This window comes from Harpegnathos saltator, unplaced genomic scaffold (genome assembly GCF_003227715.2).
Source record: "Harpegnathos saltator strain DR-91 unplaced genomic scaffold, Hsal_v8.6 scaffold140, whole genome shotgun sequence".
In the NCBI taxonomy this organism is placed as follows: Eukaryota; Metazoa; Arthropoda; class Insecta; order Hymenoptera; family Formicidae; genus Harpegnathos; species Harpegnathos saltator.
In genome coordinates, this window is record NW_020229918.1 from 762,501 (window position 1) to 788,514 (window position 26,014).

The 26,014-nt window shown below is 54.9% G+C and overlaps 2 protein-coding genes across 5 annotated transcripts in view; one reads left to right on the forward strand and one right to left on the reverse strand.

Annotated features, from left to right (window-relative positions):
• The window catches only part of Atg16 (Autophagy-related 16), a 474,347-nt gene that overhangs the window by 186,104 nt on the left and 262,229 nt on the right, over positions 1-26,014 (reverse strand). The window lies entirely within an intron of this gene.
• Positions 1-26,014, forward strand: part of neo (ZP and PAN domain-containing protein neyo) — a 209,382-nt gene that overhangs the window by 112,595 nt on the left and 70,773 nt on the right. For 2 of the 3 annotated variants that reach the window (XM_025308190.1, XM_025308191.1), the window contains one exon: positions 11,919-12,372. In XM_025308190.1, the coding sequence (XP_025163975.1) occupies positions 11,982-12,372 (391 nt within the window). In that variant the 5' untranslated portion in view covers positions 11,919-11,981. Of the gene's footprint in view, positions 1-10,057; positions 10,219-11,918; positions 12,373-26,014 lie in introns of those variants that run through there. The other variant, XM_011149827.3, reaches the window with a different exon arrangement.

The window sequence follows — 26,014 nt, forward strand, 5'->3', positions numbered from 1 at the left end:
AGCGTCTCTCTCATCGCATTCATTAGACGCAGATTAGAGACGCGCGGATTTCTTCCACGGAATTTCTCGCGATTATCGTTGCCGATAAGGCGCGAGTTATCACAACGACGTCGCAGCCAGTCGATGCACTTATCAAGGCGCGGGGCGTCATACGTAGCGTAGGGGCGACGAAAGAAATTCGACGTCTCCGTCGGAAATGAAGTCGCCGCCGGGGCAGCGACTCACGAAAGCGTCGCGAGTAGCTGGCCTCCCCAGAGCGAGCGTGGAAAATGGAGATGAAAGTAATACCGTACAGCGTGGTCGCGCGAGATCAGCCGCGGCCGAGAGTAGCGGTGTCGTCGCGCGATGGGCAACACACTCGCGAGGATCACCTTGACCAAGACGGAAGAAGAAAGGTGGCAGCGACGCGCGAGCGCGTGCGCTCGGCTGAATGAGGAGAGACTTCATGCCTGAAATTGTTATAAATCATCGCGGACAGTGGCCGCTAGCTGGCTACCGCGCGCGGCTCCGTTCGTTGCCGCCGCGCATATGGGAAAATAATTTATTATTGTGAGCGATAATGAGAGGAGTAGAGTGTGGAGGGGGGGGGGAGGGGGAGGGGGAGGGCAAAGAGGGCGGCTTTCGCAGGGCGCCCGCCCTGCGCCGAGTGAGCCGCCACCCGCGTGAACGGCCGCGACGTGTATCGCAGAAATACGATTTCGCGATGGATTATTTCTTACACACGCGGGTCCAACGACCTTGCCTTGCGAAGGATGCAACGGACACGTACGTACGGTACGAGAGCGTGTGTGCGTGTGTATGCGCGCGCGCGCGCGCGCGCCGCAGAGGTAACGGTGAAGCGTTTAACGGCGGGCGCGCTATACCGAACCGCGTGCGTTTAAGTGGCGAACACAGCACGCGGTTCACTTTAGAGCGGATAATCAGGATGCAATTAGATATGCGATTTCCTCGGCGAGCTATCGGGATGTGGGCGTACGTATGCGGATTTAGACGACGGTGCGCGCGCGCGCGCGCGCGCGCTGCCACGCTCGCATGCGACCCGATCGGCGAAATCTCGCGGAGGCGCGGATATAATTATTATAAAGCGCCGAGCAAGAGAGAGAGAGAGAGAGAGAGAGAGAGAGAGAGAGAGAGAGTGGCGGTACGCGCGCTCGCGCGTTATCTGATTGGTGAAATACAGACACGTGTCTTAATAACGGTGTTTATTCACATCGGCCTGAATATCGAGCACTGGTATTACTCTTGAAATGGGACAATCCGCGTGTATTTCCCACGCGGGGATCGCGAGAATCCAACGGCCGCTCGGTGTCTTTCTATTTGCAAGATCCACCTAGGACAGGCTGATGATCGGTCCTGTGCCGGTCGCGCGACAACGAGACGAAGCCGAGAGGAGGCCGGGACGGCTGGAACGAGCGCGCTCGCGTAATCTCGCTGCCAGAAGCGAGGTGAGAAAAATACGCTTCCGCCGGAGGAGATAGATCCGATCAAGTTTTCTCGCCTAACGCGTCCGAACTGGGTTAAACCCGCGCCTCGGGAGCCGCGTGCGGGAGTGCGGCGGACGTGAGGATAAATTCGCACGCGCGCGTTTCGACGCGCAAACAAACACGCGCGCGGCTCGCGCTTCGCTCGCGCGTGACATGGCCGAGCTGAACGAAGCGAAATTTCAGCTCCAAGCTGCTTCAATCGCGAGCGTGCTTGCACCCTCGCGGCGCTTTCCCGCTCTCAGCGGCAACGTATCGACGGAGGGCGGAGGGTAGGTGCAGGTCGTTTCGCGAGCTCGTTTCAAGCGGCAGGAGAAGCAGGGGCAGGGGGGAGGGGCGGAGGAGAAAACATTCTGGTGGCAAGCGGAGGTAAAAATTCCACTCGTGCCTATCAAGCAAGATTGAACGAGCCGATGTATATACGTAACTAGCCGGGCGCGAGGAAGATTACGGCAGGAATTAATAAATGATGTACGATGTATCCGCCGCGCGCGGTCGGGAGAATGCCACCCCCGCTTGCAAGCGCCCTCGCCCCTCGCTTTGGGCGCTTCGCAGATGTACTTCGTGGAATTCGCTCTCGTTTCAGGCGGTAGCCGCGCTCGCTCGCTCGCTCGCTCGCTCCCGCGAGGATATGCATATGCGTTACGTGCACACGCGGCGCGGCACGTAAGTACCGCATCGTCTACGTAATTGTAATGTAAGCGCGACACAATGCCGTTATACATATGGACATAGCGAGCGAGTCGTCGCCTCGGGGCGAAGTGCACGGCGGATTACAAGCTCGTGGAAAGTGGCGAGTATCGTCGCTCGCGATCATTGTCGACGGACGCTGAACGTCCTGAACGGAGACGCAGCGCGCGGCGCGCCGTGGACGCATCCGCGATTTCCATGCGATACGCGATAGATAGGCCTCGCCGAGGGGTATTTTAATTGAGTGTCACAGCGCGCGCGTGAATTCCGGATAAGCTCAGCCCTCCGGTAAAGTTTGCGCGCGACGCGCTCGCCGATAACGATCGCGGGACGATTTCCTTGCCGCTCCGCACGGTCGTTACCGCTCCGCCCCGGGGACAGGAGTCGCGGAAAAGCTTTCAAAGAGCCTCTCTCGAGAAGAGTCTCGAGGCGTCATAGGCGTTAGGGGATCGATTCCCTTGGAAGAGTCAGTCAACCGCCGCTTAACTAAGGTACGACCGGAACGAGTCGAGCGGTTTGGTAAATCGAGCGCGAGTGAACTTGTGTTCTGCACGATCGAGAAAGTAGTTGTCGTCGCCACCGCCGTCCTCGTCCTCGTCCTCGTCCTCGTCCTCCTCGTCCTCCTCGTCGTCGTCGTCGTCGTCGTCGTCGAGATTTACGCCCGACGATCCAACAGCTTTCGTCGCGGTTATCGATCGTACACGAGGTGAGTTAATTGCTAACCGGCTGCCCCTCTCTCTCTCTCTCTCCCTCTCTCTCTGTATATCTATCCGTCCCTTGGGTACCCTCCGCGCATCTCGCAGCGATGCGAATCCACTCCGTCGCGTCCACATGCATCGTTAATTAGCCTCGCGCCGCGACAGTGAGTAACGCGACTGTAAGAGACACACACAATGCTTGTTTGATAGATCGCCGCGTAACGAAAGAAATATTACGTAATGTTACGCTGTTAAAACCGGCGGAAGCGGATCATACGGCGGATCGCGTCAAACTGCATTTCTCGGCGATTTATCTTCAATCAAAGTCTCCCCCGCGCCGCGCGCTCGCTCGCTCGCTCGCTCGCTCGCGAACTTTCCGCGCCGCGCGAGAGTGCAGTAAACCCGCGCAGCGCCGTGCGCGAGCGCAACTACGAAGGTGATGAGCGCGGAAGGCAACGGTAATGACAATCAGAGAGCGGTAGTTCCATTATACGTGCGTAACCGCCGATTCATCGGTAGACTCGCAGGTGTCCCACGACCTTGCGCGGCTGTCCGCGTCCGTCTAGCGACGGCATATTTCCACTGTCCGCGTCCCCGTTCCGCCGTGGCGCGCGTACCATTTTAACTTGGCGGCTGCTAGCGACACGTTTCCCCGGGGATCGCGCTGAACCATCCCCGCGGAAGCGACTCCTGTCGCTTCGTGTACGTAGTGCGTCGTGTCTGGAAATGAGCGCGGAGGATCGATTTCGTTCGGAGATGCGCCGTCGCTCACGGGTCTCGACGCGAGCTCATGAGGTGGAAAATTCAATAGAATCCACTTCCGCACGACGATGACGGCGGCGGCGGCGGCGCCGACGCCGACGAGCAGTCGTTCCTCTTACCGATCCAGACGCGCTTCTGTAACGAATACTCGTGGTTCGAATGTGGGATTCGATAACGCGCGCCACTCAGCAAATCCGACGTACAGACGGAGGTTTTCAGCGTGCGTGTACGGTGCGTGCGCGTCGGAGACCTCCACGATAAAGGATGCGTGCGCGTTGCTCGCCCAGAGGGATAGATGCGATTGAAACTAGTGTAACCAAGCTAATCGTGTGCATCCCTCGAGAGAAAAAAAAGAAGACACACACACACACACATATATATATATAGAGAGAGAGAGAGAGGGGGGGGCAACGAAAGGGAAAATAAAGGAATTATGAGGAGCTACCACCCTCCGCGCGTTAGCCTCTATGCAAATAAACTACTTCACGCAACCGGCGAGCGCGATATAGAAAGGCTCGAGCTTGCGGATCGTAATGCCGCTCCCAGCTTCGTGACAAGATCTTTTATCGCGATTGAACGCACGAGTCGCAACACGCCACCTTTCCTGCGCTGTAACGATAAGAGCCACCGAGAGGAAGAGAGACGGAGAGAGAGAAAAAGAGAGAGGACAGAACCAGAAAAGGCACGGCACGTCGTGGAAACGGAGCGCAACACGAAGGCGATAGAAGGCCTAGGGGCGACGCGCGCGAGCGAGCGAGCGAGCGAGCGTACGGCCCGCCGCCGCCGCCGCCGCCGTCGACTCAGGAGGACGGGAGGAATGAGAGGGTACGTCGAGAGACGACGCGAGAGAGAGTTGGGCCACCATCAATCTCTTGGCGACACTTCGCTGAAACCCTCGCACGCTCGGGCGAGAGTGAGTCGAGGCGTAGAATGGAGCGAGATATTCGCATAATGCGAGCGAAGTTTAATTACCGCGCGCGCTACACTACGGCGCGTAGGGCTCTCGCCGCTCCGAAATCGCCCATTTCTCCCTTCCTTCGTCAACGGATTCATCAGTGGCTGCGACAGTTCCTCCGGCAGGGTCAGACGTGCGGAGATAAACGGCCGATAGCCACATGAGGGAATAGAAATCGAGAGAGAGGGGAGAGAGAGAGGAGGGAGAGAGAGAGGGAGAGAGATAGAGAGAGAGAGAGAGAGAGAGAGAGAGAGAGAGAGAGAGAAAGCGAGAGAGAGAGAGAGAGAGAGAGAGAGAGAGAGAGAGAGAGAGAGAGAGAACGAGACAGAGTAAGAGATGGAGACGTGTCATCCTTAAGTCACTCGTCCGCGAAGTTCCATAGCCATGGGGTCTTCCTGCGATTTGCTTTTCTCTCGTTTCATCTTTCCAACTGCCTCCTGAACACTCGCGCGAGCGCGAGCGCAGCTATGCGAGAGCACACCGTGGCAGCTCACCCGTTTCACCGCTCTCCTCTTCTTCCCCTCTGTCTTTGGTCTCCTTTTCTCTCTCTCTCTCTCTCTCTCTCTCGCTCTCTTCCCGTGCCTCTCCTTCCGCCTCCGCCGACTCTACCATCCGCTTTCTCGTGTTCCATCTAATTCTCCTTCCAGCTCCGTTCCATTCTGTTCGCGCGCCTCCGTCTCGCTCCCGTCGACGGTGTTGGTGTGCGCGGCGTTATGGATGGTAGTAGGTACCCACTTAGAGGCACAGAGCGCAGCCACGCATAAACCAGTTTCCTGGTTATCCGACTCCTCGCATTTTCCTGGTCGACGCATAGCGCGTCGAACCCGCACGGAACGTACCATTAACGGAGGCTTCCTCGGCTCGATTCCGCGGGACTCTCGCAACGCTGCCACGATCGGCGATCACGGACCGGTTGCAAACCGGTGGTGATGCCGGGCGCTTAAAGGCCTGCCGTATCGCTTTAAAGCGACGTCGGTGCACGGCTTTCAGGGCGACCGTCCGCACATGTCCCGACGTCGAGTATCGAATAATTACGTAACGAGCTCCCTTCCTTCGGCCGCGCGCGCGCGCGCGCGCGCGCGAGAACGCGGTGCATATGTCGCGATGATCGCCCAAGAGAGACGTTATCCGTCCGTCTGTTCCGTTCGCTCATCCGTGTAGAAGGAGCGCAGAGAGACGAGCGCGAACCTACGGCCGCGAAATTTTCGGCGAGAGACGCTTCGTCGAGCGCGCGCGACGATCCCCCGCATCGCCGTCGCGAGGAAATGGATTGCGCTGCGGGGTGAGAGCGCTTCGCGATCGGGCTGGGAGATCCTGTCGAGCGGGGACGAACATTTAGACGGATGCATTCCAATAATTTAATCTAGCCGAAGTGTCGGCTACGGTGCGTGCGAACGGGAGGCAAGCGGCACCGCGGGAGTTTCGAGCATGCGTTTCTTCGCCGGGACGCCGCATAAAATTCACCCCGCGACTTCTCTCGCTCCCCTCCCCCTCCCCCAGCCCCCGCCCCGTTCCCTGAAAGCAAGTCTCGCAACGCGAGACACGCGGAGATTAGAGACTCGAGACGTTACCTCCGGCAGAACCGCGAGCGCGATAAAGTGGTACGAATTAAATCACTCAGTGACTTTCTTAACGACGCGGCCAGCGGCCATAAATCTATAGAGAGAGAGAGAGAGATCCTACGGTCGAACATATCGCTGTGCGTCGCGCGGAATCCACGACACGGCGCGCGCACGCTCACGAACGCAACACCCGTGTAACCCCGCGCATAACTTTGAAAATCCGCTTGACCGAGAACGAGTATCGAGAACGGCCTTACGCCGTTATGTGATAAGTCGCGTGTCCGTTAATGTGGTCGCGCCGCGCGCGCGAGTCACTCGCTCGGTCGCGTTCGCTCGCACTCGCCCGTGATTCACCTTGTCGTAACCCCGTAGCACATTTGGCAGCCTGCCGAGGAAGCATATTCTAATTGGCCGATCGGCCGTAGAGACATTCTCACGACACGTCCATGTGTGCGTATGTGTGCGTGCTGGAAAGTAGACGAGAAAACGGCACGACGAGGACGGCGGACGGGACGTAATCGACGGTGTTTCAGCAACGCCCGGCGCAACAAACCCAACAGGAATAAGTGCCGGTTATCCGTTCAATTTCCATAAGGATCGCTCGGGCCCATCCGGGGCCCGGTTGATACAAGTTAATGCACCGTCCACGACGATCCACAGCGCTTGCGCGCTTGCACGCGCGCGTGAGACGGAGCACGCGCGGCGATCGCGGGCGCGTGACGGCATTGATGCTATTGCCGCCGATTGCTGCTGGTAATTATCTTATCGCGTCATGCGATCGTTCTCCTTACATGTATCGCCGCGGCGATATCGTCGCGGTATCTTTATTAGTAATAACTAACGCGCACGTTAATAACCGGCGGGACTGTTCGCCGCCGCCGCGAACACTGTGCGCAACGCTACGTGTGAGAGTGTGTGTGTGTGTGTGTGTGTGTGTGTGCGTAAAGCGAGCGCTTAAAGCGCGCGATTCCGATAGCCGTCAATGATCGATCATTTCCGCGGATTCCGCGGGAAGCGGCCGTCGCGTTTGGTCGCACCGTCTCGGACGCGTAATTTCCGCGTGCATGGGGCTTCGCGGGCGAGCTCGCAAAACGGGGCAACGAGAAGGACGTCGGCGGGGATATAACGCGCGTTCTCGTCGGCCTCTTTATCCGCTGGAAATTCGCGAGCTCGGAGCAGCGCCGAATTATGGGGCAGCGCGTTCATGGAGAGGCGCGAGGGGGCCATTGGGTCGATCGGTGCTCAAGGGCGGCCGCGCGGCGGATAGCGGCCGCTCATAAATCGGCGGCCACGACGACGACGACGGCGCCGGCGGCGCGCAGCGGCGGCGGCGAGGACGGCGAAGAGCGGTCGTTTCCCTGCGAAATTCCGCGGCGCGAGAGATTGCCGATTGCGATTGAACCCGATGGGACATCCAGGCACCGTTATTCCGCCATGGTGACGCGATGCTACAGGCACCTGGTACGAGCGTTGCTGCCCCCTCCTTCCCCCCTCCTCTCTCTCTCTCTCTCTCTCTCTGGCCGTCCCCTCTCCCTCGTCATCGCTTCGCCTGCTTTTCTTTCTTACGCTCTTTCGGTCTTTCTTTGACCGTCTCTCTCTCTCTCTCTCTCTCTCTCTCTCTCTCTCTCCAGCATTCCGTGTTGGAAGCTCTCCATGGAGCGCCGGATGGTCCGAGTGTTCCCGCGGAGACGTTGATACCCGGCCTGGGTCGCGTTGTTCACACGTGAACATTCAATTTTGCTCTCTTTGAGTGCCCCTTCTCTCCCTCTCGCCACGCTCGTCCTGTTCGCTCTGTTCCCTTTCCTTCCTGTCCCGCGAGCGCGCGAGTGAGCGATAGCGCGACGTCGCTCCGCACAGGAGGAGACTCTCGGCACATGCGTGCACTCTCCCGCGACATAATTGCTATTTACCCGACACGCATCATCGGCTCATTCCACGACTGCTCCACGGCCGCAACAGGCATCGACTGATGACAGAGGGGAATACCTCCGCCGCTCCGCACTCGCTCGCGTCCGTTTATTCCGTGTCTCGTTCCGAGCACCGAGAGAGCAAATTATTCTCTCGCTTGCCATTTACGCATGCACCATGCATGCCGGTCCCCGACATCAGTGGAGATCAGCGGAGAGCTTCGTGCTCGTGCATCTCCAGCGAGTATCGCGAGATCGCGCGAGGGCAGCTCGCTGTTTCTCCGATTGTAGCCTGCCGTGAAAAACATAGCTTCTTCTTTCCGCGTCCGGTCTCCGCGGTCTCATCTAACCGTGTTCTTCTGTGTTCGTTCGTATTCTTGAGGATGGGCGAGCGAGCGAGCGAATGAATGAGCGGACACGAGGTCGCTCGACGTCGCGGGTTCACTCGCAAGTGCGCAAACAGTGCCGCTCTCACGTTGCCGGCGGAAGCGCCGTCAAACAAATTCATTCGGTGGCGCGTTCGCCAAGCGGCGGCGCGGGCGCCCCGAGGCGACCGCTCGCACCTCCGTTATATTGCGGAAGAATTGGGCGAGACTCATCCACCGAATTGAGCCCGAGGGACCGGCCGTGTTATCTCGTTGCACGATTGCACGGAACCATTATCGTGCGTAAAGAACACGTTTAGTTACTCGCCTGTCAGATCTTACCCCTCCTCCTTTCTCTCTCTCTCTCTCTCTCTCTCTCTTTCCCACATACACACGGCTCCATGGGCGTCTCTAGTATGCTGGCTGACAAGGTGCGAAAGAGAGCATATTAAATAAACGATCGCGGAGGCTGCGCGTATTCTAAAAGAGCATAAGAGGTTGGTCGAGGGCCCAGTAAATCCTTGTCAGCGTATGACTTAACGCCTAAAGAGTCACGACCGGCTTACCCGGCGCGAACATAATGTAAGTGTCATCGCGCGAAATAGACCCTCTCGAAGGCGCGTACGCGAAAGATCCCGTGCTAGGTGGGCGGTGGAGCCGCAGGTTCAGAGACCGCTAAGTCGCTGTCAACCGCGGCCGAGTTGGCCGCCGTCTTGACGCCTTAAAGTGGCATGACTTCACCGATCCGCCGAGAAACGTAAAAACGAAAAAAGGGGAAGCGCGGGAATCTGGGCGGGGAGTGCGCAAGGTGGTCGATCAAGAGAAAGAGAAAGAGGTGAGACGGAGGAGGAGGAGGAGGAGGAGGAGGAGGAGGAGGAGGAGGAGGAGGAGGAGGAGGGCGAAGGACGGAGAGGGAGAGGAGCAGAGAGAAAGAGAGAGAGAGAGAGAGAGAGAGAGAGAGAGAGAGAGAGAGAGAGAGAGAGAGAGAGAGAGAGAGACCGGTGTGTTTTCAATAGTGTTGTACCGGCGATCGAATTGTGCGTACCGTTCTGTCCTCCTTAGACGGCAGCGGCCTCGGTCCCCTCCGGCAGACGTCTTCGGTCGCTCGAGGAAGAGGCATACGCGGCCAGGTGTACACAGTGCCTAAGAGCCAGTCGGCCGACATAGTTATATCCCTTGAGCGCCGCGGCGGCCGCGACTCTCTCGCATTTACCATCACGGCGCGTCGTGTGATTTAGTCTGTGCTTAAAAGCCGTGCGCGTGCGATAAACAAAAGTAATCGGTCTCTGCCTTTCTCGTGGTCATCCTCGTCGCTGTCGTCGTCGTCGTCGTCGTCGTCGTCGTCGTTGTCGTCGTCTTCTTCCTCCTCCTGCTCTACGGCGCCAGCCGCACCACCGAGCGCGAGATCACAGCTTGGCCCACGTTTGTGTGTACCGTTTCAGCATTGTGCGCTAACGGCCATTCTCGAGAGCGCGCGCGCTCATCGCGGTGATCCCGTGAGAAAGGTGCCCGTGGAATTCGCCTTCGCGCGCGGCGCAACAGTGCGGGATAAAGCGTCGCCGAATTGCAGCGTGCAATATTCGCGACAACGGCAGATCGCTGATTCGCGCGATTCCTACAAAATTCGACGTCGAGAGAGATATATATATATATATATATATCTATATATATATATATATATATATACATATATACATAGATATACATATAAACACGCGCGCGCGCGCGCGCACACGACATATACATCAAGGCCGCCCGCGCTCTTTCGCTCGACCCTGTTTGGCTGCTGCGCGCACAGGTATGTTTGCCCCCGGTATTCCGGGGGGAGGGGGTGGGGTTGAAAGGTTTCCGCCCGACACAGTGTGCATCGATGTAATTATTTTAACGTGCTGCCGCCGTCGTCGCCGCTGCCGCTACGTAGGCGTAGTACGGAATGCGTGTGCCGCGGCGAACTCGAAATCGACGTTTGTATTTTCGGCCGGGACCGAAATCGGCCGGCAGAGTTCGCGCAGATTGCCGTGTGTGGATCCTCGATTCCTACCATGAGGTCATTGTGGTGCGCGAAAGTATCCGGCGATTTAAATTCCCGCATATGCGCATCGCCGCGCCGTGTGTTTGTTATTTATTGCGCGGTATACTCGCGCGCGCGCGCGCGCGCGCGCACGCCGCGCAGCCGGTGTAACGGAAATATGAGCGATTCACAATTTATTGCCGCCGTTCATCCTGCGTTTTTAATATTTTAATCGTTCCGCGAAATTTATCGCGATATCGCTGAAATGCAGCGAGGATGTGCTCATAATGGTGCTGTTATGTGCGAGTTAACGGACCGCAGATCGTCGCTCGTTCTCTCCGTCTCGACGGAGCGCCAGCTGATCGCGCTCGTATTAATCCGACTGTGACGAAAAGAACGGAAGGGAGAGAAAAGGAATTCGGCGAATCTCTACCCGCGAGATCGTTGAGAGCGAAGAGCGCGGCCTACCGCCCGCGTCGCCCTCACCGCGGGATTCAGAAGCGGTGCAGAAGCGACCTTGTCGCGAGGACATCCCTGCTCGCAGCGGCTCGCGCGATATTAATGTGTGGACGAATCCTGTTTTCCAATACGCTATTGCCCGTTCCCGTTTCTCAGCAGGAGCAGCGCGACACTTGATCAACGGCGATACATTCCATCCCGTTAATCCCGACTTCCGTTAATTCCTCCTTATCCAGTTCGTCGGAGAGCGCTGAAACTCCTCGTTCACGAGGAAAATAGTCCGACGACGAAGAAAAACGGCCGAGGAAAGCGCGTTAAAATCAACGGACGTTTCAGATCTGCGCGTATAATCGCGCGTCTTACATTGCACTTAACTCTCGAAAAGAAAAAAGCCGTTATCGTTAGCCGCTATCGTTCAGGCGTGTCGCTCCACCGCTACATTCGTTCATTTCTCTCTCCGCCCACTCTTCCGTCCTCTCTCCTCAATTTCATCTCGGCGATATCACAGACGCGGAGAGTAATTAAGTATCGGAGCAAAATTGTCTCGCGAGAGACGCGCGCGATTCCAAAACAGTTCTAAAAAGAGGAGGCGATGATTCGCCGGATTCCAGACCGCATTCCCGAGATCATCGACGGAAAGGAAGGGAGACAGAGAGCGTTGGTTTGCCGTAACGACGAAATTTTCCCGTTTTCTTTCACCAGTTACTTTTTTCTTACTCAATAGGACTCTCCCGCGGAAGGTCTCGCGCGGAGACGGTCCCTCGAATTACCTCCGCGCTTATCAGGAAACATCGCTCGCGTTCAGCGGAAGAAGCTGCTTTATAATTGTTTTAGAATTCATGAATCCAAAACTGGTGTCCATGCTCTTAAATGTAGCCGAATCCAAGAGCACGGCACCGCATTTGACAACAGTCGCAAAGCAGCCTTCCCTGCTGAGAACGTAGCCATTCTGCTATTCGAGCGAACGCCGAGAGCGCTCCGACACACCCCCCGTTGTAACGCCGTTTCCTTTTTTTCTTCTGTTGCAGATCACAGCCGCGTCCGCGAGCGTTTCGAGTGCGACCTGAACGTGCGATCGAGACAGTGCTACGATGACGAGACCGTACGACCGTCGACAACTGCTCGCGATACTCCTGCTGCTGCAAACCGCCTCGAGGTACGGCTCCGCGGTTCACGCGGTTTCCGCGGAATCGACGCACGCGGTCGACCTGTCGCCGTCGTCCGCGGTACCGTCCGGCCTCTCCGGGCCGGACTACACCGGCCCGTCCGCGGGTTCGGACGAGTGCGATCCCGAGATGGTTGGCTTCGAGCTGGTAACCGGCTACGTGTTCACCGCGCCCACGAACATGCTCGAGTCCATACCGGGCACGTTGATGCTCACCGACTGCCTGGAGACCTGTCAGGCAAACGACTCCTGCCAGGCGGTCAACTACGAGACGGGCCTTTGCGTCCTATTCAGCTCTAACGCCGACAGCAATCCAGGTAAGATTGAATCGTTATCGTATCTACCTAAAGACTGCAGCGAGAGGAGGAGCAGCGACTATGTATACGAGAGCGGGATGCGCGCGTATTCTTCCCCGGGCTACCCCACGTCCGGATACTTGCTCTCGGTTGCGCTTGCGTTTCCTTTCTGCTTTTTTCTATTTCCTTCCTCATTTTTCCGGCTTGTCCGCGAGAGGAAAACGTCGACGCGCCGTGAGCCCCTTGATCGCCTTATTACGCGGATGTTAATTAAGAATAGTCTTGCGATCACGACATGCAATAGTCTTGCATCTCACGACGGCAAGGAGGGAACGCGCGCGGTCTCTCCTCCCCGCGTCGAGGAAACGTTTCTTCCCCCTCGAACATTTATTTCACGTCGTTACGGCGATCGTAAAAGTCGGCGTTGCCCGAACTCTGCACGACACACTTTCCGCGGTGGAACATTGAAATTGGAATTTATTCCGCGTCGAGGCATCGGCGGTATCGGCGGAGGAATCTGAATAACAGCGAGCACAGCGGGGCTCTTAATAAATCCACTTTTTTCCACAAGGAAGCGCGAGGACAAATTGCGATAACAGCGTCAAAAATGCGAGGGCGCGCCCGCCAAGAAATTTGTCGCGACGTGCACTCCGCAAGTCGATAGACGTTACTCTCATGGATATAACGCAAGCTCCTGCCTCTGCTAGCAAAAAGAGCTAATACGGCCGCAGTACTCGGCAGTCTACTCTCGTCTAGGGGATAAGAGGTAAAGGGGATAAGAAGCGAGAGGATCTCGATCTATTATCATTAGAATTAGTTTTCCACACGTATACGTGTGCCGGACGAGAGCGAGAGCCTCGAGGTCGCTCCGCACCGCATCGCTCCTTGTTGTTGTTTTGCAGAATTACGGGATCACCGAAGTGCGTTAAAATCGTTTCGCACATCAGTCTGAACGTGAACATTTTGCGTAATGTAAGGATCGCTTTGGGCGAAGCGCAATAATTTTCTGCACAATGCCCGCGGTACCAATTGCCTTGATCCACCCCGGATGAAAATAACGCGAAACAAAACGCGTGCGAAGTACACACACACGATGTCGCCCGGTGCACTCCGTGCACCGGTGAGAACCGGGTCGGCGGGCTTATCGCACGTTACTACCGTAGGAGGCGAGTCATTTTTCTTCCGTTTTCTGTTTCGTTAATTAATACATTAGTAATGGAGAGACATTAAGGACGCGCGATGTAGTTTCGCGAGTCGATCGAAGATTCCGCAATGTGCGCTGATTGTATTTCGGCTCGGCGATGTAATTGAGTGTTCGAGTCGCGCGTGCCGTGTTGTTTTCGCGTTCGCAGCTGAAAGCTTCAGTGGCCGCGCTATTAAGCCGCTCAAAACACACCTGAGGGAGCGTTAATGCGCGTGTGTAATGCGACGTGGGAAAGATATATATTTAGTTTACTGCGCGGGAAATAAATTGAATGCGACAAACGGTAAAATAATACCAACGCGCCCAGTTGACGAGTGCTGTCTCTTTTTTGTTTTGATTTTCGTGTGTATTTCTCTTTCCGGCACGATAAAAGGATCAGCCCGAATCACCATGCCCATCACCGTACCACGCAATCGCGGTAACTTTTCGGTTAACGAAAGTTTAACCGACGCGTAATTTAAACGAGATTCCTCGAGCCGCAGCGCAAATCAATATCGCGCAAAAACGTTGAGAATTCCGTGCCGAAGCATGCAATAATCATTTCCATCGCGCGCAACAATTTGTCACGGTTATTATCCTTCGCAGCAACGTTTCAGTTTTCAATTTTTCCAAAAATGTGCCGGACATTCTCTTCAGAGTCATTTGTTACGTTGGTATTTATCCGCGCGCGCGCTCTTTATGTACTTTATGTACAGGGATTATCTTTTCTCCGCGAAATATTCCCAGATAAATATATGAAATTATTAAAATACGTCACAATAAATAAATACGACTTTGCGAGAGATATTAAAATGTGCAATTTTAATACACCCAAGCGAAATGCCGCAAATAAATTTGCACGTTGCGTACCGTTGCGGGGCGATATCGCGGTTCCTTTCGCGAGTAACGCGAACGATCGTTTGTGCCCCACTGGCAAATATCCCCGGAATTGCACACGCTCCTTCGCTCCCGCCTCTCGGATCTTATTTAAATTTTTGCAGAGTGCGAAACAGCTTTCGCACTTTCACGGCACGATTGATTTTTCTAGCGTGAGAGGCCGCAGCCGCGGAGTCACATATTGGATGTCGCCTGAGATACATTCTTCCTCGAGTATTTCTTGACCCATTATTTCCCCGTCACTGTGTTGAATGCCTTCGCGACGCGTACGCGACGAATACACGTTTGCCAACCGGGCCGAACGGGCGAAACGCGCACTCTAAAGTCCCGACGCGTATGGAACCGCGTATACGCACATGGCGATCAATTTGTCGTCGTTTCATCTCGTGCGATCTTAACGTCGAGAAACGTGCGCCCGAAAACACGCGAAAGCAACGCAAGTTCGGGAACGGTGCTTTTCGAGGAAATTGACGTTCTTCTTCCCAGCGCAGAGAGAGAGAGAGAGAGAGAGAGAGAGAGACGCACAGCGACCTTTATTTCCTCCGCAATAAGTGGTAACGACCGAGCGCGTCATATAATTTAGGAAGAAATGGAAGCTATTGCAATTTTCGACCGGTCTGAAATTGGAGGGCGGGTTTAATCTTCCGGTCTCTGGACGCGAACGCGAAAGAGAGAAACGTGATAGGTTTAAATATACATTCCTTTGTACATCATATCAAAATAAATTTCTCGTTTCCATAAACGTATTCCGCGCGCTTTGCATATAGAAGACCGATATATACGCTATGTACGTCTATATATTTGGTTCCAACGATGAATTATAAGGATCACGTGCATTGTCAGAGGGTGCTACCGCGGTGGTTCCTCATGAATAATGGATACCGGTATAAGTAAGTGTAATGAGAAACGCACTAATTGAATCTTCCGGGGTATAATTAATATAAACTATACGTCCGTATATACCGAAGGAGAGAAAAGGAGGGCAAGGGAAGTAGATAGATGGCGAGAGAGGATGGGAGAGAGATAGATGGATAGATAGATAGAGAGAGAGAGATAGAGAGAGAGAGAGAGAGAGAGAGAGAGAGAGGGAGAGGGAGGGAGAGAGAAAGAGAGAGACGTTGGACTTGTGGGCATTAATTAAACAGCGGAACGAGATCTTATAGCAATGAAGGGGCGCGGTATTGCCCCCGCGATATTTTTCGTGAGCGGATTCCTCGAGGATAACACGTAGCGAATAAGTTGCTCGCGGAATGGAAGAAAATACGAGGAACGTATATAAAGTTGCCATCGCGTGACCTGGCTGACCCTAGCTCGATTTAACGTTCCGACGGATTCGCATGTTGATCGTGTGTGCGCGCGTCCGGAAAAAAGTCACCGATGATCGATACCGGCTGACTCAACGACTAATTGGACGCGAGCTCGATACCGCGATACAGCTACACTTTTCACAATTTGCACGCACGATATCCCTTTTTCTCGGCGGGACGGTCACGTGTCGCTCGCAATTGTACACGGCCGTTCTTGCCACGGGGGGATTAAACAAGACGACATGTAATTCGATCGATCGCACGCGATCGATTAAATTCGACGGATCACATTCTAACACGCTTGCTCACCGCGCTGGATGTACCGTTTCTAAGACTCTTTGGCCGCGATCGGCTGTGGAAACTCTTTACGCGGCGCGTAAAAAGCGGCGATCCAATCGACCAACCGTGCGCTCCGATTCGCTCCGTGCCGGTTTTTACAGACGCGAGAAGGGAACCAACTATATGACCGGAACAAATTCGGCTGAAAGGCGACGCCGCGTCCCAATTGTGCGGATCCACGCGGCGCCCGGGGCGTCGTAATTCGCGCTGCGAGCAGCTGGTGTATGTACGGAATAAAAAGTGAACCTCTCTCTCTCTCTCTCTCTCTCTCTCTCTCTCTCTCTCTCTCTCTCTCTCTCTCTCCATCTCTCTCTCTCTCTCTCCATCTCTCTCTCTCTCTCTCTCTCTCTCTCTCTCTCTCTCTCTCCATCTCTCTCGTCCTCTCGCTTCCGTGCGCGCTCACGATCGCGTAATCTCGCGCGAGATTTCTTTATACTCGGTGGTCGTAGTGGATAATTGCGCCGAAAGGCATTGCCGCGCCGGAGAAGACGGCAATCGGGCCGTTAGCCCGACGATACGTCGCTTTGCGCTCGCGTCTCGTCCTTTGTGCCGCGTCTCGTGAGCGGCGCGAGTAGTGCGCGCGATAATAATCTAACGATGCGGCGCGAGATACGCATAAAGAGGAGCGTTAAAGTACGGAGCTAAGGAACGGAGAAAGTAAGCAAGTAAATTAAGGCATTCGAGGCAGATATGCAAAAGATCCCTCGAGCGCTTTGCACATACACACACACACACACACACACACACACACACACACACACGCGCACGCACACGCACACACCGGAGATTATTTACGGCGAATTTCTACGGCGAAGGAAAACCAAGCCCTGCCGTGCCGTTGCGCGCACGCGAACATGCCTGCGCGTGACAGGTTGACGTCTACAAAGTACTCTTTTCGCCGCTTTCTTAAGCCGCTCTCTCATCTGGCAGCCGAGAGCGCTCCTCGTTCGCGTTCACTGCGAAAGATCCAATGTTAATCGCGACATTTCGGGGATCCACGAAATGGGAAGAGACGAGACTGCCACACGCGCGTTAGTAGCTGGCGCAACGGCACGGCGGCTCGGACGGGACGACTTGTACCGCTCGAAGAAGCTACGGCAGAACGGGCAAAGAGCGCGGGCAGGGGAGCGGGGAGGAAGAGAAGGTTAATTCGATCGACTGCAAATCGGTCAGTCGTGGACGTTGAAGAGCGGCGCGCAGATCTCGGTCACGCTTTGATGGTCCCTTGACACGAGTTTCCTTTCGGCACGACCGCTCGGAATGGATCGGCCCGATCTTCGGCGTCGCCACTTGTCCGTAAAAATTGAGCAAAAAATAAGAAAAGAGGAAAAAGAGGAAAAAGACAACAGGGGCCGCATAAATCGCACTCTTAATCGACCGCCGAAATCGAGACGAATGGCCGCGGCTGAAATGTGGCTCGACCGGGTCTATATCGTATGTGGCGCGCGCGCGCGCGCGCGCGCGACTCGTCGTGATCGCGACGCGCGAGGGGACACGACGAGACGAAGAGACGCCGGCAACAAGACGGCGACAACTGCAACGACACAGCGCGTCACGATCACGAAACTTCTGAAGCCGGGGGGGCCCCGTTAGCCGATGATAGGATCGTCGTTACACAGGCGACCGAGCTGCCCGCGACCTCTTCCCGTCTCGCCTCGTCTAACGCGTGTCCCTCTTTCGTCCCCGTGGCCTGTTAGCGAAGTACCATTTGGCACACGAGGTGTACCGGCAGTGAACGAGCGAGCGACCTGGAGCGTCCGTCCAGGTAATTAGTTCTGGACGATATAGTCCGGTTTAGACGACGATATGGATCCAGCTTGGAGGAGTTGAATTCTCTGCTAATACCGCGCTTCGTCCTTCTTGCCGTTCTTTCTGCACGAGATCGAAGCGTACCTCGAGCGTAATCGCGGCTTCGTACCGCCACGGGCAACACTCGCGCTGCTTCGGCTTGATTCCCAAAGATAATATCCGCGAACATCTGCCGCGAACGACCGCGCAGCCGAGGTATAAAATATACCGCCGGACGACTGACTGGTGAAATTGATAATTGGGATTCGCGGTTCTTAGATGGGCACTTAGATCGAAAGTCGCGCGTTTCGCTTTTGCTCGCTTCGACGACGGCGAGAGCTCTTCTTTCCGCGGCTCTCACTCTTCTCTTCTCTCCCGCTCCCTCTCTTTCTCCTTCCGTCTCTCACGCGTACACACAAACGTACTTAACGTCCCGCAAAGTCACAACTTAGCCGGGATCGTTCAACGGCAGCAAATACAACATGCAAAAGTTCGCACGCCGCGTCGCGCCGGCGCGGCGCGGCGCGGCAGCCGGGTTGAATGTAAAGCAGCTTCTTTTTCCCGCGCGTTCGCCGTAATTTGTTTCAGGATGTTAAATATTCAAACGAAAATTATGCGCGAATTTATGTCGGCTCGCAGTTGGGAAGCGGACCGAGCTCCTTTTCGTTTTCGTAAATAAGCGTGCTTCTCCCTTTTCTCCCCGTCGCGACTAGCGCGAAATAGAAAGAAAAACGCGCGTCACTTTACATCTCGTGACTCGCTGGTCGCGCCGAGAAAATGTATCGCGCGCCGGAGTTTTTATATAATGCGGATCCTATGACGCACGAATTCGGAGAAATTCCGTATAATTCGTAGCCGAGCTACGAACGGCCATCAAAAATTTATATATGCGTATGTGCATCGGCGCTCTGTGTACGCAGCCATTTCCTACCCTTTACGACTGCACTTCCCTTCAATCGTCGTTCGTGATTCTATTTTCCTCGTTCCCGTCGCCGGGATTTTCGCGCGCGCGCGCGCGCGCGCGCGCGTGCGCACACGCACGCGCTCGTGCGATCTGGACGAGAGGGACAAGAGCGGGAGATCCGCGTGGTATATATTTTTCTTAAGTGCAGTTGCTTAGAATACACCTGAGCGAGATATCCCTCGACTTCCGCGCGAGTCATCTTTCATTCTTATCCTTCCGCCTTGATTTAAACGCGGATCCGAGCGCTACGGCTACGTGTGTACGTGTAGGTGAGCGCATATAACGGTCCCGGGCATCCTCTCTTCGACGACGAAAGAGAAAATCGTGACGATATCGCGAGAAGTTTATAACGATATAGGCGGGTAAGTGGCCACGAGGGGCAGCCCTTGGTCCCCGAGTAAAAGTTTCCTGCACGTTTTGATGGAAGGCGTGCAACGGGCTAGGAGACCGATACCAAGTTCGTTCGCGGCTTCGTGTCCGGGGAATTTAACTTCGCTGGGCGTACCGCGAGGCATTACGGGATTTTGATACGGCCTCTCTCGTCGGCGAGATTCGTATGCCGGGGAAGACTCGGTCGGTCGCGCGATAACCCGCCCGGCGTTAGACCGTTTATTAAATAGCCGACACGCGCGACGGGGCCTCTCTCTCTCTCTCTCTCTCTCTCTCTCTCTCTCTCTCCCTCTCTCTCTCTCTCTCTCTCTCTCCCTCTCTCTCTCCACATCTCCTCTCCCTCACAGCCTCGAGTCACCGTATTCCTCGTGACGGGATATACAACACGCCCACGCGCGACACCGCGCCTGGCAGTTTACTCGCGCGCGCGGGGTTCCCGGATTTATCGGATTTCGTTAAGCATCGGCGGGCGTCGACTTTAGGCCAACTTACGACTGTTATTTCTCGTGCCAAAGCGACGGATGTAAATCTCGGCGGGAATCCGCGCTCATAAAGTATCCAGTGATTCGCTCTGGCGCGGCTCCAGCTTTTAGTATTTCCGACTTTAAAATGTACCCCCGGTGCCGTTAGCTCTTAACTGCCGATTTCCGTAGATTTATGCGCGCGGGCCGATCCGCGCTGAAACTGCGCCGCGCTTATTACGATCCGCGCTGTAATTAGAACGATAGATCAACGGGCGAATAATACATTCGGGCACGGCTGACGCGCGTTCACACCATCCCCTTGTGTCACTCTTTCCCTCTTTCTCCTTTTCTCTTTAATCCTCTCTCTCTCTCTCTCTCTCTCTCTCTCTCTCTCTCTCTCTCTCCCCCCCTCCCCCTCTTCGCTTCTCTTCCTCTCTATCGCACGCAGCAAGTCGACGGTGAAACGTCGGCGGCCGAAAGAACGCCGGTCGCCTCGCGGCCGAGAGGCGCGATTGTTCTCTCGTATTTATTGTGGTCACCCGCCACATCATCATGGTTTCCTAGCTATCGAACCACCACCGTCGTCGTCGTCCTCAAGTAACGGTCCTCGTCGCATTCCGCCGGCCGCAATATCGTCGCGAGTTCTACGAGTCGCCATACGTGCATAACGTACAACACAGGGCCGATGCATATAATAACAATTTCCATATATAAAACACTCGCGCACTCGCGAAGGCCGCCGAGGGTGTTGGCCGATAATGAGCGATATTAACATTTCCACTTGTGTCATCGAGAGCTGATCGCGCGCGCGCGAAACGGCGGACGGGATAGGGAATGACCGTCGGTGTGTTAGACCGCGATAGAGAGCGGGTTCTTTCCAGACTGGCAATAATGCCGTATCGCCGCATCATCGCGCATTGAAACATGAGTTGACTCGGCGCGGGCAATATTGTGCTCGCGAGGTATATCGCCGTTTGGTCCCGTATCTGCCCATCTATCGTGTAAGTAGTTTTACGATGGAACGGGGTCGCGCAAAAAACGGTTAACCGATTAGCCTTCGCCGTGTAAGCTCGTCTTTTGAATGAAGAAAGATCCAACCGGGATCTTTCTCTCTCCCTCCCTCCCTCCCTCCCTCCCTAACGTTGATCTCATCTGCGTATCATTTATAGAAGATATATCCGGAGTCAGGCGGGCTCTCTCGCCCGTATCCGAGGATTATTCCACGCGAGGAAACTCCCTCTCTCGCCGGTAATCAGATTTTTCGTGCACCATAACTCGTTAATGAAATTTCCAATCAAAGTTTCATCGCAAATTCGAGTCTTGTGCAAAGTTCGCCGCGGCGACATGACGCTTCATTGCGGTGCTTTCATATAATATTTCGCTGCCACGCGCGCGCGCGCGCGCGCGATTGATCTTTCTCGCTTCTGCGATGTTAACCGAATCGGCAATGAAACCCGCCCCGTCGCCCTATTGCCGGGCGAATTTAGATTTGCGTTTCTGAAATTCCGCTATTTGTTTAGTCACAGTGCTTGTTGACGAAAGTCCACTTCCCTGGGGAATGCATCAGCTACCAGCGGTGCGAAGTAACAATTGCAACATTAAAACCTCATATCGTGGTCGTGCAACGGCGCTTGTTAATCGATCATCAGGCAAATTTATCGAATATTCTGTCGTAAACAAAAACACGCATACAAGCGAGGTGAAAGATATAGGAGGAGGGGAAAGAGGCAGGGAAGGAAAAGGGGAGAGAGAGAGAGAGAGAGAGAGAGAGGGGGGAGGGGGAGAGCGCTTTTACCTCGTATTTAATAGCGCGGAAATAAAAGAGTTACATACGCGCGCGCGAACGTTGTGCGAACGAACGGTGTTCCCTCGAAAAATTCGTCATCTAAAAGCCATTTGGCGCGAAGCAACGCGCATCAATTGTCGCGCTCGCTCGCACTTTCGCGGTTACAATCACAAAGACGCAGCCTGACGCCGCCGGTTGGACAGTATGACAAATTACACATAATTCACAAGTCAATTTCATACACGGTTGTCTCGCTACGGGAGATAGAGCTGTCGAGCACGGTCACGGTGGGCCAAGCCCGGAGAAACGAATGGCCGTCGCCATAGGTAAAGGCAAACAAGCTTCGCCGGGCGCGCGCGCGCGCGCGCGCGCGCGAGCGTAGAGCGGTTATAAATATTCAGGAAGAGTACCGATTTAACTTCCTCCTTCCGAAACGCTTATGCGATTTCCTCTCTTTCCACGCCCGCTGCCGGCTAACGTATACGGATTTGCATAACAGTTAAGTAACTCCTGTTGCAGTCGCCGCCACTGTGCGGATCATCTCAGGCATCAGATTCTTTTTTATCGTTCTATTATGTAGCCGCGTGTGCAGTAACGTGACGTCGCGTCCGCTCTCGCTCTCGCGTGTAGCATAACTGGAGCATACGAGACGTCGCATGTGGCGGAACGGATGTGTAAAGCCGGCGGTAAAAGTGTGCAAAAAAGCCGATGGCTAAGTTGATTCCGCGTCGGCGGGCGAGGCGATTTTAACGAGCGAGCGAGCCAACTTACGCGCTCGCTCGCTCGCTTGCATTCAGCTCGCCTTCTGAAAATGATTCGGCGACTCCGTCGCGAGTACGTTCACCCCGCACTTGCAATTATGTTACACGGCCTGTGCCAGCCGACATACACGAAGAGGCTCGGCCTCTGCGCGCACGATCGCGCGGTTCGACCACCACATTTCTGTCGTGCACACAATCGATGGTGACTTATGTCGGCGGGTCGTGCCTCTCTTTTCGTCGTGTCTCTGCAGTGTGCGTACGGACGCACGAGCATTGCGTGTCAGGCTGCGCGCGCGCGCGCGCGCGCGCGTTCAGCGTTCAGATACAGAATACCGAAGTACCTCCATATAGCACAAGCTGGATTCCAAATAGCCGTGGGAAGTACTGTCGGTCCGACGTGTCTCGGGAATACTAAATGCCTCGCGAATACCGACGAATAATACACGTTGCGGTGCGCACATAAGGCGCGCGCTATCTCGCACGTAGAGCTCGCTCGATCGCTCGGGATCGAAGCGCTAAAACTTCACTTCTCGTTATGCAGACACACGTGTCGTCACGTGTGGGTGCGCGTCTGTGTGCACGCGCACGTGCGTACGTACGTATCCAGGTAAGTAAGGCGTAGACACGCGATTGCCTTCCGCGTGTACGTTTACCGTAGTTCGGTTTAGCCACGTGTCGTCGGGCGATCAGGCACGTATATCGCGCGCTATACCGAGCGAGAGAGAGAGAGAGAGAGAGAGGGAGAGAGAGAGAGAGAGAGAGAGAGAGAGAGAGAGAGAGAGAGAGAGAGAGAGAGAGAGAGAGAGAGAGAGCCGAGATCGTACGCCTCCCCGTCGGCCGGAATTTATGGGTCCGCACGAACGCCATTGCTACAGCTTGTTGCTGAATTTGCATAGAGCCGAGCGCTAATAGTTCGAGATAACGCGCTGGCAGGAAAAGGGACACCTCCCCCGGCTTCGTCCACGCCGACAATCACCAGCCACGCGAACTCTGTATCTTTCCCATTTGACACCCGGCGGACACGTACAGAGTGTTTCGCGGCTCTATTTCTAACGAGGGGAGACGCACGGAAGTGCCCCTCGCAGATTTCGACGTTGTCACAGACCAATCAGAGATAGAGAAAGAGACACATATCTTTTACAGTTTGCACGAAGCTGGAGGATATGTCGAAAAATAAAGAACCTGAAGAATTTGAATATACACATACAGAGCATCAAATACTAAAGCGTTTTTTAAGTGTATTTTCTCGTAGTTTCGAAGTCGAAACTACGAGAAAATATGTATAAAAAATGGTACAAGTTCATTCTTTCTTTCTCTCTCCGTATAAACTCGTAAATATAGCGATTAAATTATCGTGATAAAACTGCTGCTCCATTTGCTAAATAATACAAAGTACTATTTAGCAGTATTTATGTCTGAAACATTTTTTTTATATACTTGACGATTCGTTCACGGTTTTGTCGAATTTTTCAAGAGTTATTTTGATCTCGAAACTATGAGAAAATATATATAAAAAAATGATACAAGTTTATTTTCCCCTTCCGTTTCTCTCTCCGTATAAACTCGTAAACGTAGCGATTAAATTATCGTGATAAAATTGCTCCACTCGCTAAATAAGCGTTTTTCACACGTACATTCTTTATTAAAATTAAACACATTGATAATGATAATCGCGCGAGTCTCTAAAAATACGATGATTGGCACCACGCTCGGTAGTCGGAATGTTCCGAAGGTAATCGCGAAGCCGTAGAGTCATTCTCGGAAGAAATCGCCGAGGTCGCTTCCGAATCGGTAAAGGCCCGACGACGTGCAGAGTCACTCCGGCGGGTTACTGGCGGTCACGACGGAATAACCAGTAGTCATTGCCTTCGTCATAGCCAACTAGCTAATTCCCCTTGTCTCATTCGAGTCAAGTGACGACAGTGACAGCTCGCTCGCGCGCGCACGCATTGAGATGGCCGATGCGTCCAAAATGTCTCCGGCAAAATTTCCTGGGACGAGAGCAGACCCCGATGACAAGGCGCGACGACTTTTCCACCGTCATCGGGATTTTCACGCGTATCGCGCGAAAACAAACGAAATAAGCCTGTGAAAATTGAGAGCGGAGAGGTCTTGAAATCTCACCGGGACTCAAATTCCCCCATGATGCAAAGCGTGTGTTTGCGTTAATGTTCGCGCCATTCGGATACAACTAAATACACAGCGCTTGTGTGCACGCGCGCGCGCACCCCTCCGCGAGCACGATAATCACCGGCGCGTTTAATTAAGTTCAGTAAAACAGTACGCGTTCCCGGGAAACGTATCGAAATTATCGGAATACAGCCAGCCGTCGCGTGCACAGTGGCGGCGGCGGCGGCGGCGGCGGCGGCGGCGGCGGCGGCGTTAATGACAAGAACTCGAAGACAATTACTCGACACTTCGCGTTCTCGCCCGCCCGCTCGCTCGCGAGCCCCGAACGGCTCGAACGAAACGTCGGCATAGCCGCGTGATCTCCTTCAGCGGATCTTCGAGCAGCGAGTCATCCTGTAATTCCGCCGCCGAATATTCAATTACGGCCGCGCGCGAGCGCACAATCTGCGAAGTGCGAATAGTTTCCGGAGAACCATCGAAAGTAATTACGTTATTGGCTCGTTCCTCCTCGTGCCGGCTCCGCTCGTGCGGGCCGAATCGCGTGCTCACTTGCTCGTTCTCCACCCCTTGTCGCTCGTTCGACCTCTCGCGTGCGCGCGCGCGCGCGCTCGCGCGCACGTTCTTCTCGCTCCGGTGTCGTGCTGCGCGGCAACCCCTCGCGCCGTTTGCATACGTCTCTCCAGTCGGCCTGTCTGGGTGCGGTTTCGCGTATTAAATTCTTGCAGCGAGCCGCGGCGCACGATGCATGCACGCAAATTAGAAACATACCATCGGTGGGATGCACGGTCATGTAACGCCGCCGTCGCCGCGCCGCTCTGGCGACATTACGCGACGTTAAAAAGGTGACGAGGGTAAAAACCGGGCTAGCCTGGCTGACTGACTGACTGACTGCCTGACTGACTGACTGACTGACTGACTTTACCGCTGCTTCTACCGCTCGTGCATATTTATGACGATAGCAACGCTGAGGCGACGCTGAAACGTGCTTTTTTCGCGTCAGCTTCAATGAGGGGGCGACGCGGCGCGACCGTTTCAACGGCTTGTCCTCGGCGCTAATGAAATCTTCCGTTCGTCGGCGTGGAATGCCGCGTAGGAATACGCGCGTGTACGCGTCGCGAGCATGACGACATTAATCACCGCGAAATTGAACCTTGGTCGTGCTTCAAATTCGCGAAGCGCCATCGAGCGACGCGCGCGGGTCGCCGTCGTCGCTGTTCCTGTGTCCCCGCGTACGTATACGGATACACATTCCCGCTCCTCATTCTCCTTTCCAGGCAGGAAGGCGTCTCTCGTTGCGGCGAACGTGAGAGAGGCATTTACTGCGGTGCGAGAGGAATGGGGGTGGGGGGAAGGGGGTAAGTAACATCGAGGGTAACAAAGTGCGCGAGCTCACTGTTTGCATTTTACTCTCAAGCGTTAGACGAGCGGTGCGGCGCGGTTGACTGAGTGCGTCGTATCGCCTGCGGGGGGGCCGGGGGCCGGGGGACGGGGGAAATGGACGTCGATACATTTCTGAAAGTAAAATTCCTGCGACGTGCGCCGCAAACGCGGGCACGCGGGACACCGAGCGGCATTGAAAAACAAAAGTGCCGAGGCACACACGGGGAAGTAGGAAGACAAGTGGCCGCGACGTGGATGAGAAAGCTGACCGTCC